The sequence below is a fragment of the Rhinopithecus bieti genome, unplaced genomic scaffold, assembly GCF_001698545.2.
Source record: "Rhinopithecus bieti isolate Rb0 unplaced genomic scaffold, ASM169854v2 scaffold_9581, whole genome shotgun sequence".
Taxonomy (NCBI): Eukaryota; Metazoa; Chordata; class Mammalia; order Primates; family Cercopithecidae; genus Rhinopithecus; species Rhinopithecus bieti.
This window is the reverse complement of record NW_016806413.1, coordinates 357,546-368,030: the sequence shown is the minus strand read 5'-3', so window position 1 is coordinate 368,030 and position 10,485 is coordinate 357,546. Positions and strand designations below refer to the sequence as shown.

General features: G+C 56.1%; 1 protein-coding gene across 2 annotated transcripts in view; it reads left to right on the top strand.

Moving 5' to 3' along the window:
• Positions 1-5,960, top strand: part of LETM1 (leucine zipper and EF-hand containing transmembrane protein 1) — a 43,460-nt gene extending 37,500 nt beyond the window's left edge. For both annotated transcript variants that reach the window (XM_017876233.1, XM_017876232.1), the window contains exons 12-14: positions 1,851-2,038; positions 2,933-3,071; positions 4,328-5,960. In XM_017876233.1, coding sequence (XP_017731722.1) covers positions 1,851-2,038; positions 2,933-3,071; positions 4,328-4,477 — 477 coding nt within the window. In that variant the 3' untranslated portion in view covers positions 4,478-5,960. The remainder of the gene's footprint in view (positions 1-1,850; positions 2,039-2,932; positions 3,072-4,327) is intronic.
• Positions 5,961-10,485: the final 4,525 nt, after the last annotated feature.

Below are 10,485 nucleotides of genomic sequence, written 5' to 3'. Positions count from 1 at the left end.
ACNNNCCACCACGCCTAGCTAATTTTTTGTATTTTTAGTAGAGACGGGGTTTCACCCTGTTGACTAGGCTGATCTCAAACTGCTGACCTTGTGATCCGCCCGCCTCGGCCTCCCAAAGTGCTAGGATTACAGGCATGAGCCACCGCGCCTGGCCCTTGCTTTTTTTTCTTTGGAGACGGAGTCTCTGTCGCCCAGGCTGGAGTACAGTGGCAAGAAATCGGCTCACTGCAAGCTCTGCCTCCCAGGTTCACGCCATTCTTCTGCCTCAGCCTCCCAAGTAGCTGGGACTACAGGTGCTCGCCAACACGCCCGGCTAATTTTTTTGTATTTTTAGTAGAGACGGGGTTTCACTGTGTTAGCCAGGATGGTCTCGATCTCCTGACCTCGTGATCCGCCCGCCTCAGCCTCCCAAAGTGCTGGGATTACAGGCGTGAGCCACCATGACTGGCCCCTAATACGACTTTTTTAAAACCGTTTTCATAGCTCTGTTGGTAGTGATGACTGATTTTTCAATTGGCAAAAATAATTTGCCATTTCTGGATTTATGACAGCCTCATACCTTGTGGGTTCTCCACTGGATGTGAGGTGCTTATCACCACCTCAGCTTGTTCCTTCCCTCCCCTCTTCTCGCCTCCCCATGATGTTTATTTGTGGGGAAAAAAATAACTTCGAGTTTAAAAAGACACTTAAAGCTGGGCACTGGCGGCTCAGGCCTGTAATCCCCACTTTGGGAGGTCAAGGCAGGAGGATCACTTGAGCTCAGGAGTTTGAGACCATCCTGGGCAACATGGTGAAACCCCATTTCTGCAAAAAATACAAAAATTAGCTAGGCATGATGGCGTGTGCCTGTACTCCCAGCTACTCCGGAGTCTGAGGCAGGAGGATTGCTTGGGAGTGGGAGGCTGGGAGTTGGAGGCTGCAGTGAGCTGAGATCATGCCACTTCACTCCAGCCTGGGCGACAGAGCAACACCCTATCTCAAAAAAAAAAGACACTTAATTTCCTTGATTAATTTGTTCACTTAATTTTTCTTTAACAAATGTGAAGGAAATTGAGATTCAGAATAGATTCTGTATCTTTTGCTAAAAGGCAGTGTACAAAATAAGAAATTTGTATGATAGAAATATAGTTTGTAACTTTCTCTGGTTTGAATTAATGGATTTAATTACCTTTACACGTTAATTTATTAGCTTTTTTTTTTTTTTTTTTTTTTTCTTGAGATGGGGTCTAACTCTGTCACCTAAGCTGGAATGCAGTGGTGTGATCTTGGCTCACTGCAGCCTCGACCTCCCGGGCTCAAGCGATCCTCCTGTCTCAGACTCGTGGGTAGCTGGGACTACAGGTGTGTACCACCACACCTGGCTAATTTTTTGTTTGAATTTTAGTAGAAATAAGGTCTCGCTATGTTGCCTGGGCTGGTTTCAAACTCCTGTCCTCAAGTGATCCTCCTGCCTTGGCCTCCCAAAGTGCTGGGATTACAGGCATGAGCCACTGTGCCCAACCAGATTCCTTTTTCTTTTTTCTTTTTTCTTTTTTTTTTGAGACAGAGTCTCGCTCTGTTACCCAGGCTGGAGTGCGTTGGCATGGTCTTAGCTCACTTCAAGCGATTCTCCTGCCTCAGCCTCCCGAGTAAGTGGGATTACAGATGCCCGCCACCATGCCCAGCTAATTTTTGTATTTTTAGTAGAGACAGGGTTTCACCACATTGGCCAGGCTGGTCTCGAACTCCTGACCTCAGGTGATCTGCCCGCCTTGGCCTCCCAAAGTACCGGGATTACAGGCGTGAGCCACTGCACCCGGCCCCCTTTTTCTTTTAAGACAAACTTTTTACAACTAAAATAATTTTATTAGGACTTGCAGGAGATCAAGAAGGAGCTTTCAAAGACTGGTGAAGAAAAATATGTGGAAGAATCTAAAGCCAGCAAGAGACTGACAAAAAGGGTGCAGCAGATGATCGGGCAGATCGACGGCTTGATCTCACAGCTGGAGATGGACCAGCAAGCTGGCAAGCTGGCCCCAGCCAGCGCCATGCCCACGGGGTGAGTGGGGTGGCGGGCGTGGGAGAGGGATGGGAGACTCAGGAAGCCTGGTCCCTTTGCTGGATCCAAGCTGGGCCCTTCTGGCTCCAAAGGGCACATCTTGGCCTCTGACTAGTTGCCTCTCCTCCTTTGACCCAGCAGTCCCAGCCAGGGACCCACTGGCATCTCAGTCTCTGCCTCTCTGAGAGCAGTTCCTCCCTTCCTGGCCCCTCTTCCTCTTCCCACAGCCCTCTCCCCTCCTGTTCCAGCCTCCGCCTCTCTTGGCTTCTGTTTCCTCGAATTACCAGGCTCTCTCTTGCCTCTCCCTCTTCCTGACCCCACCCACACTCAGTAATGACACCAACTCGGGCAGTTGTCCTTCTCTTTGCCCGACATGTCCCAGATTGCTGCAGCAGTGGCTGAGGGAGCTGCCGTTGTGTGAGTCCCTTCTAGGCGAATGAAACAGCTGTTGGGCGACAGCTGGTGCCCTGCAGGCTCCAAATCTCCACCCCCACCCCCACAGCGTTGTAGGCGGGCTGCCTGTGGCACCCTGCTCATGCTCTTGGAGGCCCTCATCTGCCTAGGGCACCACAGCCTCCATGATCATGAAAGTATTGGCAAGTGGCCACAGGCCTGAGGACCACTGCCCAGCAGCCATGGCCCCGGAGGGGTGGCCACTGAGGGGCAGACATGCCCGTGGAAACCCTGGACCCGGTAGTGTTTCTGTGTTTGTGTCCACGCTGGCTCTGGGAGCTCTTGGCAGTGTATTCAGGATGGGATCATACCTTGGGGGTTTCCTGGCTCACGTGGAGCTGCCTGTGTCAGTGCTGACCACTTGCAGCCACAGGTGTGGGCATTGAGGCCCCGTGTAGCAGGACACCTGCCCGTGGCCACATGCAGGCTGTGCTCCCACAGGGAGAACGTCATCAGTGTCGCCGAGCTCATCAGTGCCATGAAGCAAGTCAAGCACATTCCTGAAAGCAAGCTCACCAGCCTGGCTGCAGCACTGGATGAAAACAAGGACGGCAAGGTCAACATCGACGACCTCGTTAAGGTGGGCCTCACTGCAGACGGTGCGGGCCAGCTGCCACCTGCTCTGGGGTGGGGTAGGGCAGGGGGACTGTTCATTGCATGCCCGGCATCCTCCTGGGCAGCTACCCCTTCCTGTCGGGTTTGAGTCTGTTGCTGCGACTGCTCCTTTAAGCCGCTGCTCTCATTGGAAACATCAGAAGTGAGAAATTACTGAAGTTACAAACTCAAGTGTTGAGACAACAAACGCACCGAGTGACCATAATGCGCCTCCCTGGACCCCGCCCCCAGCTGGTGACACGGTGGGGGCCGGGGGGCGGCAAACACCTCTCAGGGGCCCGTGAAAGCTGAGAGGCGACTGCATAGGGAAGCAGGTGGTGGCTCACAGCCGCCAGGGTCCCCCAAGGCTGAGAGGCATCTGCACAGGGAGCTGGGGGACGGCTCACACCTGCTGGGGTCCCATGAGGCTGAGAGGCATCTGCATAGGGGAGCCAAGGACCTCTGAGGCTGAGAGGTGTCTGCGTAGGGAAGTTGGGGACCCCCGAGACTGAGAGGCGTCTGCATTTGGGAGCCAGGGGACAGCTTACACCTGCCAGGGGCCGCTGAGCCTGAGAGGTGGCTGCTGGGCTAAGCTCCCAAGTGCAGCCACTCAGGTTCCTGGGTACCCCGGGAGACCCTGGCCCAGGATCCAGTCTCTGGAGGGAAGGCAGGGCTGTAGCCTGAGTGTGGACACTCAGTTTTCCCAGTCACTGACATCTCTGAGGGGAAGCTGCCTCGTGGCTCCCGGTGCATGTGTCATGTTAGTGATTTTCCAGACGTCTATCACAAGCGTTGGCTGGTTCAGGTTAGTGATTTTCTAAACGTCTATCAGGAACATTGGCTGGTTCCTTGCAGTTCAGTTTGGAAGCAAGGATCAGATATCTACTGCACAGCTGCCCTTCCCTTCCCTGCTACTCTGGGTGGCAGAATGGGGACAAGGTCCCTGCATGTCACCACACTCTGCCCTGAGAAGCCATGGCCCAGGTTCCCGAGCAGAGCAGGAACTTCACCCTGGCAGCCCCGTTGTGCTGTCTGCCACCCGCCAAGGCAGCCCCCTGGCTCCTTTGTCCTCCCACTTTCCAAGCCCCTTTCCCAGGGCCTGTGGCCCCCCTTGGGGGAACTGGTGCTCTGAGGACCCCGGGGCCCGCAGGCCGCGGTTGCATGCATGCTGCTGCCACCCGCCCCGCCTCACTGTGCTGTAGGGTGCAGCCACTTGAGCCTCTCCCTTTCCCTTGTGTGTAGGTGATTGAGCTGGTGGACAAAGAAGATGTTCACATCTCCACCAGCCAGGTGGCTGAGATTGTAGCAACACTGGAAAAAGAGGAGAAGGTGGAGGAGAAGGAGAAGGCCAAAGAGAAGGCAGAGAAGGAGGTTGCAGAGGTGAAGAGCTAGAGCCACCAGCCTGGGCACGTGTCCTTCTGCTGTGCTGCCACCCTGGCGATGGCTTTGTGGTGATTCTTAGTGGCTCATTTAATATTTTGGCTGGAATAAATCAGAGACTTCCATAATCAAGTAAATTTTAATTTTCATCATTCCACGGAGATTTAATCTGTCTGGAATCCTGGAATCCGTCCACAGAATCGTGCCTGGAGCCACATTGTGGTGTGGCTGCCACGGCCTCCTGACTCCAGAGACGGTCGGGCCAGGCCAAGGCAGGAAGGTGCCCCCCTGCGTGTGGCCTCATGTCTCAGCGTCTGACTGTGCTACCCTGTCCCCAGGGAGGGGAATAAGGACCATGTGGACTCTGCCCACAGGGAGCTGGCTGCTGTGCCCACCCTCAGAGGCATCAGGGGACACAGCCTGGCCTCCTCAGGGCTGAAGATGCCTCCATTCATCTGTGGACCTTGATTTCTGGATTTCAGCGTCAATAGACCTGTCTTCCTGCACACTTTCAGTTGGATCTGGGTCACTGTAGAGACAGAGGTGTCTGCCATCTCCATGGCCTCTGGAGAGTGACATCTCCCTGCTGGGAGTGCCGGTTCTCACATGCGGTTTCCCTTGTGTATCGGAGCCCTTTCTTGACTTTCTATTTTCCCCAATTCTTTAAGCAGTTGATTGGCACAGAATTTTCCCACACCGGTCTGCCTGCCCCAAGAGCCGTCTCTGCCCCAAGCGGCACAACTGACACAGCCCTGGCCATGGGGCTCCCTTGGGTGGTGCTTGGGGTGTGTGCCACGGGGGCTGCAGTGGGTTCGCTGTGTCAGGGATGAGCCTGGCTCAGGGGTTGGCGGGGCTCTGAAGCGCATTTGGGGTTCTTTGTAACTTCTGATGTGAGGTTTGAGTCTGGTGCACCCACAGCAGCGTGCTCTTCTCACCCCTCACGGTGTTGCAGGCTCAGGTCCCTGGGCTCCTTTAGCAAGCAGGCTGGTCAACGAGGCACAAGGATGTGGCACAGGGCATCCCCTGAGGCTTCACGGGCAAAACTTTCAGTGCTTAGGGTTTGCCCTGTGCCCTCTGGGTGGGGCGGCCTCTCAGCACTCGGCAGCATGGTCGGGCTGGCCAGGGCATGGGCAGACTCTCCTGTGGCCACCTCCACTCTCCTGCCCAGCCGGCTGTGTCACACTCATCTTTTTCACGTCAGGTTGGTTCCTGGCAAAAATGTCCCTCCGGGCGCCTCCAAGCATAGGATTTGGAAGACAGGAACGGCACAGGCAGCCAGGAAAGCAGCTGCGCTCAGACGATGCCTTCTCCATTACTTGAAGCTTCTTTTTGTCCGGCCATCAAAGAAACTTGACAAAATAGGAACAGGAGATACTTCTCAATTGTAAAACTTTGTTCAGGGACAGTTGGCTTCCAAAAGCTTTCGGATTTCAATTATTTGAGAAAGAAGTTTGTTTCAGATCCTTGATTAATATTTATGAACTCGCTCACCCTGTGTAGGTAGCCTCGTGTTGGTCTGTCCAAGTGTGCTTGCCTTTGAGAAGAAGCCTTGCAGTTGGGGAGGTGTGTGCAGACGCCCCTCCTGTGAGCTGCATCCTGGGCCCGGTCAGCTGCCCCGGCTCTCGCCCTCATCCTCACTGCCTCGGCTGAGCCCTGTTGATGTGAATAGCCACTGCCACAGGCAGCCCCTCCCACTGTCCCCTCTGCCCTGGATTCCGCATGGCCTCAGGAAGCCGGCTTGCCCTCCGGGTGCTGCAGGGGCTTGGCAGGTGGGGAAGGCTCTGGTGGGTGCCTTTGGTGGCTTCCAAGACATCAGCCGTGCTCTGATGCAGGCTTGCTCCCTCGTCATCCTCTCTCATCGTTCTGTGTGCATTTTTCTCTATGTCCTGACCTTTCTTCTTGCACCTCAAAGTGGTGTCCAGGTGCAAATGTAAGCAGTGGTGGATCCAGAAATAAGAGCTTTGTGTAATAAGGTTCTTAAAACAGTCCTTTCTTACACCTGCCCAGTGCCAGACTGTCAGTCTTGGCCTTTTTCAGGAGCTGGGATATCTGTGCCTGGTGAAAATGGAACTGGAATTCCTGACCTGGGAATTCAGTATTTCTTCCTCACTCCAGCTAAACACTCACTTCTTTTTTTTTTTTTTTTTTTTTGAGACGTAGTCTTGCTCTGTCGCCCAGGCTGGAGTGCAGTGGTGCGATCTTGGCTCACTGCAACCTCCACCTCCTGGTTTCAAGCAATTCTCCTGCCTCGGCCTCCTGAGTAGCTGGGATTACAGGTACCCGCCACCATGCCTGGCTTTTTTTTTTTTTTTTTTTGAGACAAGAGTCTCGCTCTATCTCCCAGACTAGAGTGCAGTGACGCAATCTCAGCTTACTGCAAGCTCCGCCTCCCGGGTTCACGCCATTCTTCTGCCTCAGCCTCCCGAGTAGCTGGGACTATAGGCACCCACCACCACACCCGGCTAATTTTTCTAATATTTTTAGTAGAGACGGGGTTTCACCATGTTAGCCGGGATGGTCTCCATCTCCTGACCTCGTGATCCACTCACCTTGGCCCCCAAAGTACTGGGATTACAGGCGTGTTGAGACGTAGTCTTGCTCTGTCGCCCAGGCTGGAGTGCAGTGGTGCGATCTTGGCTCACTGCAACCTCCACCTCCTGGTTTCAAGCAATTCTCCTGCCTCGGCCTCCTGAGTAGCTGGGATTACAGGTACCCGCCACCATGCCCGGCTTTTTTTTTTTTTTTGAGACAAGAGTCTCGCTCTATCTCCCAGACTAGAGTGCAGTGACGCAATCTCAGCTTACTGCAAGCTCCGCCTCCCGGGTTCACGCCATTCTTCTGCCTCAGCCTCCCGAGTAGCTGGGACTATAGGCACCCACCACCACACCCGGCTAATTTTCTAATATTTTAGTAGAGACGGGGTTTCACCATGTTAGCCGGGATGGTCTCCATCTCCTGACCTCGTGATCCACTCACCTTGGCCCCCAAAGTACTGGGATTACAGGCGTGTTTTTATTAGAGATGGAGTTTCATCATGTTGGTCAGGCTGGTCTCGAACTCCTGACCTCAGGTGAGCCACCCGTCTCAGCCTCCCAAAGTGCTGGGATTACAGGTGTGAGCCACCGCGCCCGGCCTAAACTCTCAGTTCTAGCGTAGGGATTCAGGAATTGGGCATACAGCTTCCAGACTCCTTTTGGAATGTCACAATCCAGACTTTTTTTTTTTTTTTTTAATGAGGGACAACCTGCAGTGGCTCCCAGTGGGTCCCGGTGCTGGCAGGAGCGTGCTGGCGAGCCAGCTTTGTGTGTGTCCTTCAGGGGCCCTAGGGCTGACCACCGGAGAGCCCGTCCTGGGCCGTGTTAAGCACCTTTTGTAGAACTCGTATTTTTATTAAAACATCAAATCTGTTCCTGTAACAGTGCAGAGTAATAATATTTCTGAACCATTGGGCACACAGGAGCTAGTGGAAGCCAGCAGTGCTGTCCACGTGGCTGCAGGGGCTGGGCTTTGGGGTGCGCGTGGCTGTGAGGCCAGTTCCAGAAGGAGCCTCACCATCCCTGGAGTTTTGAGTGCTGGGCCGCCCTCCGTGGGTTTAGCCTTTGGCCTCACGCTTCCTGCTCTGCAGGATGGGTCTGCAGGGTCAGGAGGCCCATGTTCCCAGGTCCTGTGACAGCGTGAGCTGCTCATGGAACAGTGTGGGATGTTCTCCAGGCCAGTGGCCCTGCCCTGGGGACCTCAGTGACGTCTTGGGAATACTGGGGTTAGGGGCTGGGACCCTGGCCGAGGTGTCACCCAGGAGGGCCAGCTCTTCCAAAAGACTCCTCAGGCAGCTGAGGGGAAAGGGTACCGAGTACTGCCCTCAGGAGTCCTGGATGAGGCAGGGCCTTGAGCCTGCAGTCTAGCCCACAGGCAGGGCCCAGACACCCTGAGGGACGTGTGATGGCCTGGGGGCATGGAGGGCAGTCCCCAGTCTGGACCTCTGGGTGCCTACCTGCCTCAGCGTGGCCCGGCTGCAGGAGTGCGTGGATGGTTCCAGTGCCAGGATAGCAGTGTGGCATCTTGGCTTCCAACCCTTCTCAGTAGACAGAAGCCATCCCTTAGGTGGCTCTGCCCACACTGGGACCAGGCTCTGTGGGTGCCTCACGGGCTTCTCTGTGGCCCTGGCTACTTGGTTTGTTCACACTGAGGGTCCTCCCTCGGGGCCTCCCTCGACCCTTAGGCCCTTATTGATCAGAGGAAATGATGGACCCACAGATGGGTTGGGAGGTGCTCATTCATGGGGACAGCAACCCCAAGAGCTGTGAACAAACCTGGTGCCCTTGGTGACCCCAGGAGCCACGAGTTGTGTCCTGGAAGCCGGGCCTCCCATGAGACACGTCCCCCTCAGAAAGCCATCAGCAGACGGCAAGGGCGGGGACCCTGCCAGCCTAGAGCATGCCCAACCCCTAGAGGGTGCCCTGATGGTGGAGGTTCAGCTGTGCTGACAGCTGGGGTCGCTCATGGGCTCACCTTCTTATGGGACAGGGAAGGCAGCTGGGGAGCCCCTGGTGGGGCAGCTTTGAGGACTATGCCCTGCCATCTGGGTTCTCTAAGGAAGCGCTCTGAGGAGGAGGAGACTGGCCCACCAGCACCTTCATGGACCACTGTTCTCCCGGTGGCCCAGCCCTTTGGTCCCCAGCACCCATTCAGCGTCCCACTGTGCCCACCAGAGGTCCACCAGGGCTCTGACTGGAGAAGGGCCTTAAGTTGTAGCAGGGACACAGCCAGCGCTAGGTGGCGCCCCCGGCCTGCACTTCGAGCCCCATGCTCTGCTGGCCTTGGTGTGGCTGCTGTCACTGCCTGCCTGTTGGCCCGGTCGCCCCACTACCCTGCAGGCCTCAGCCTGTGACCTTCAGGCCCATGTAGGCCTCCCCATCCTGCCACTGTCACCAGGCGTCCCATAGTCAGGCCTGCCTCCGGGCCCAGCATGGGGTTTCTGGGCAGGTGTGGGCATTAGGGAAAGCCCCTCATGAGGCCTCCACCAGGCCTGCGCCCACATGTGCTTCCCTGAATGGGGTTGAGTTAAACCCTTGCCTGCCCAGGAAACAGGGGCCAGGAACACCCCCTGACCTGAAAGGTGAGTTTGGAGCCAGAGTATAGAGTGAAAGTTCATGCAGCCCATGGCTGGGAAACCCTGCTCTCAAGCCAGCAGAGGGGAGGAGAGACGAGGAGGATGGCAGAAGGGACAAGAGCAGCGGGGAGGACAGCAGAGAAGAAGAAGGATGGCAGAGAGGACAGAGGGAGGTGGGAAGAACAGAGGGGATGGGGGAGGAGAGCAGAGGGAGAACGGCAGAGATGGGGACAGCACAGATGGGGAAAGCAGAGGGGAGGACAAGAGAGGGTGGTGGGGAGTCAGGAGATGGCACTCCTCCTCCAGGAAGCTTTCCCAGACTTGCTCTCACCAGGTTGTCCTCCCACCCTGCTAAGGCTATGAACTTGGGCAAGGGCCCGGTTCCGTCTCTGGGTTCTCAGCAACCCCATCAGCACCTCATCTGCCCAAAGGTGCTGTGTCACTGTGGAGGACCCTGATGGAGCCCAAGGCAGTGGGGGCACTGGTTGCCCGGCCTGGGAGGGCAGAGGCTGACCCAGAGAGTGGCCACCTGTGTAGCCCCCCAGGGCCCCAAGAGGGTTTTGCTTACTTTTGGCTCCATGGGGGGGATGCCCAGAAAGCTCCCCAGTTGACTGGGAAGGCGGATGCCAGGGGTGGGGTGACGAGGGAAGGTCTGCCTCACAGCTAGTGGGACAGGACCCTCCCCACCACCACCACCTCAGGAACCCACGAGCTGGGAGCAGCCAGGGCAGTGCACCCCCAGGCACCCTGCTCCCTCCCACCAGGGCCCTCCCGTAAACTCTCCTTGTCCCTGGGGCTCCCAGACCACCGGGACCTTCGGTGCTGCTGCCAGCATCCACCTGGGACCACCTGGCGGCCAGTGACCCCTCCCTCCCCTATCCCAGAAGAACGGGAGGCAGAAACCTCAGAG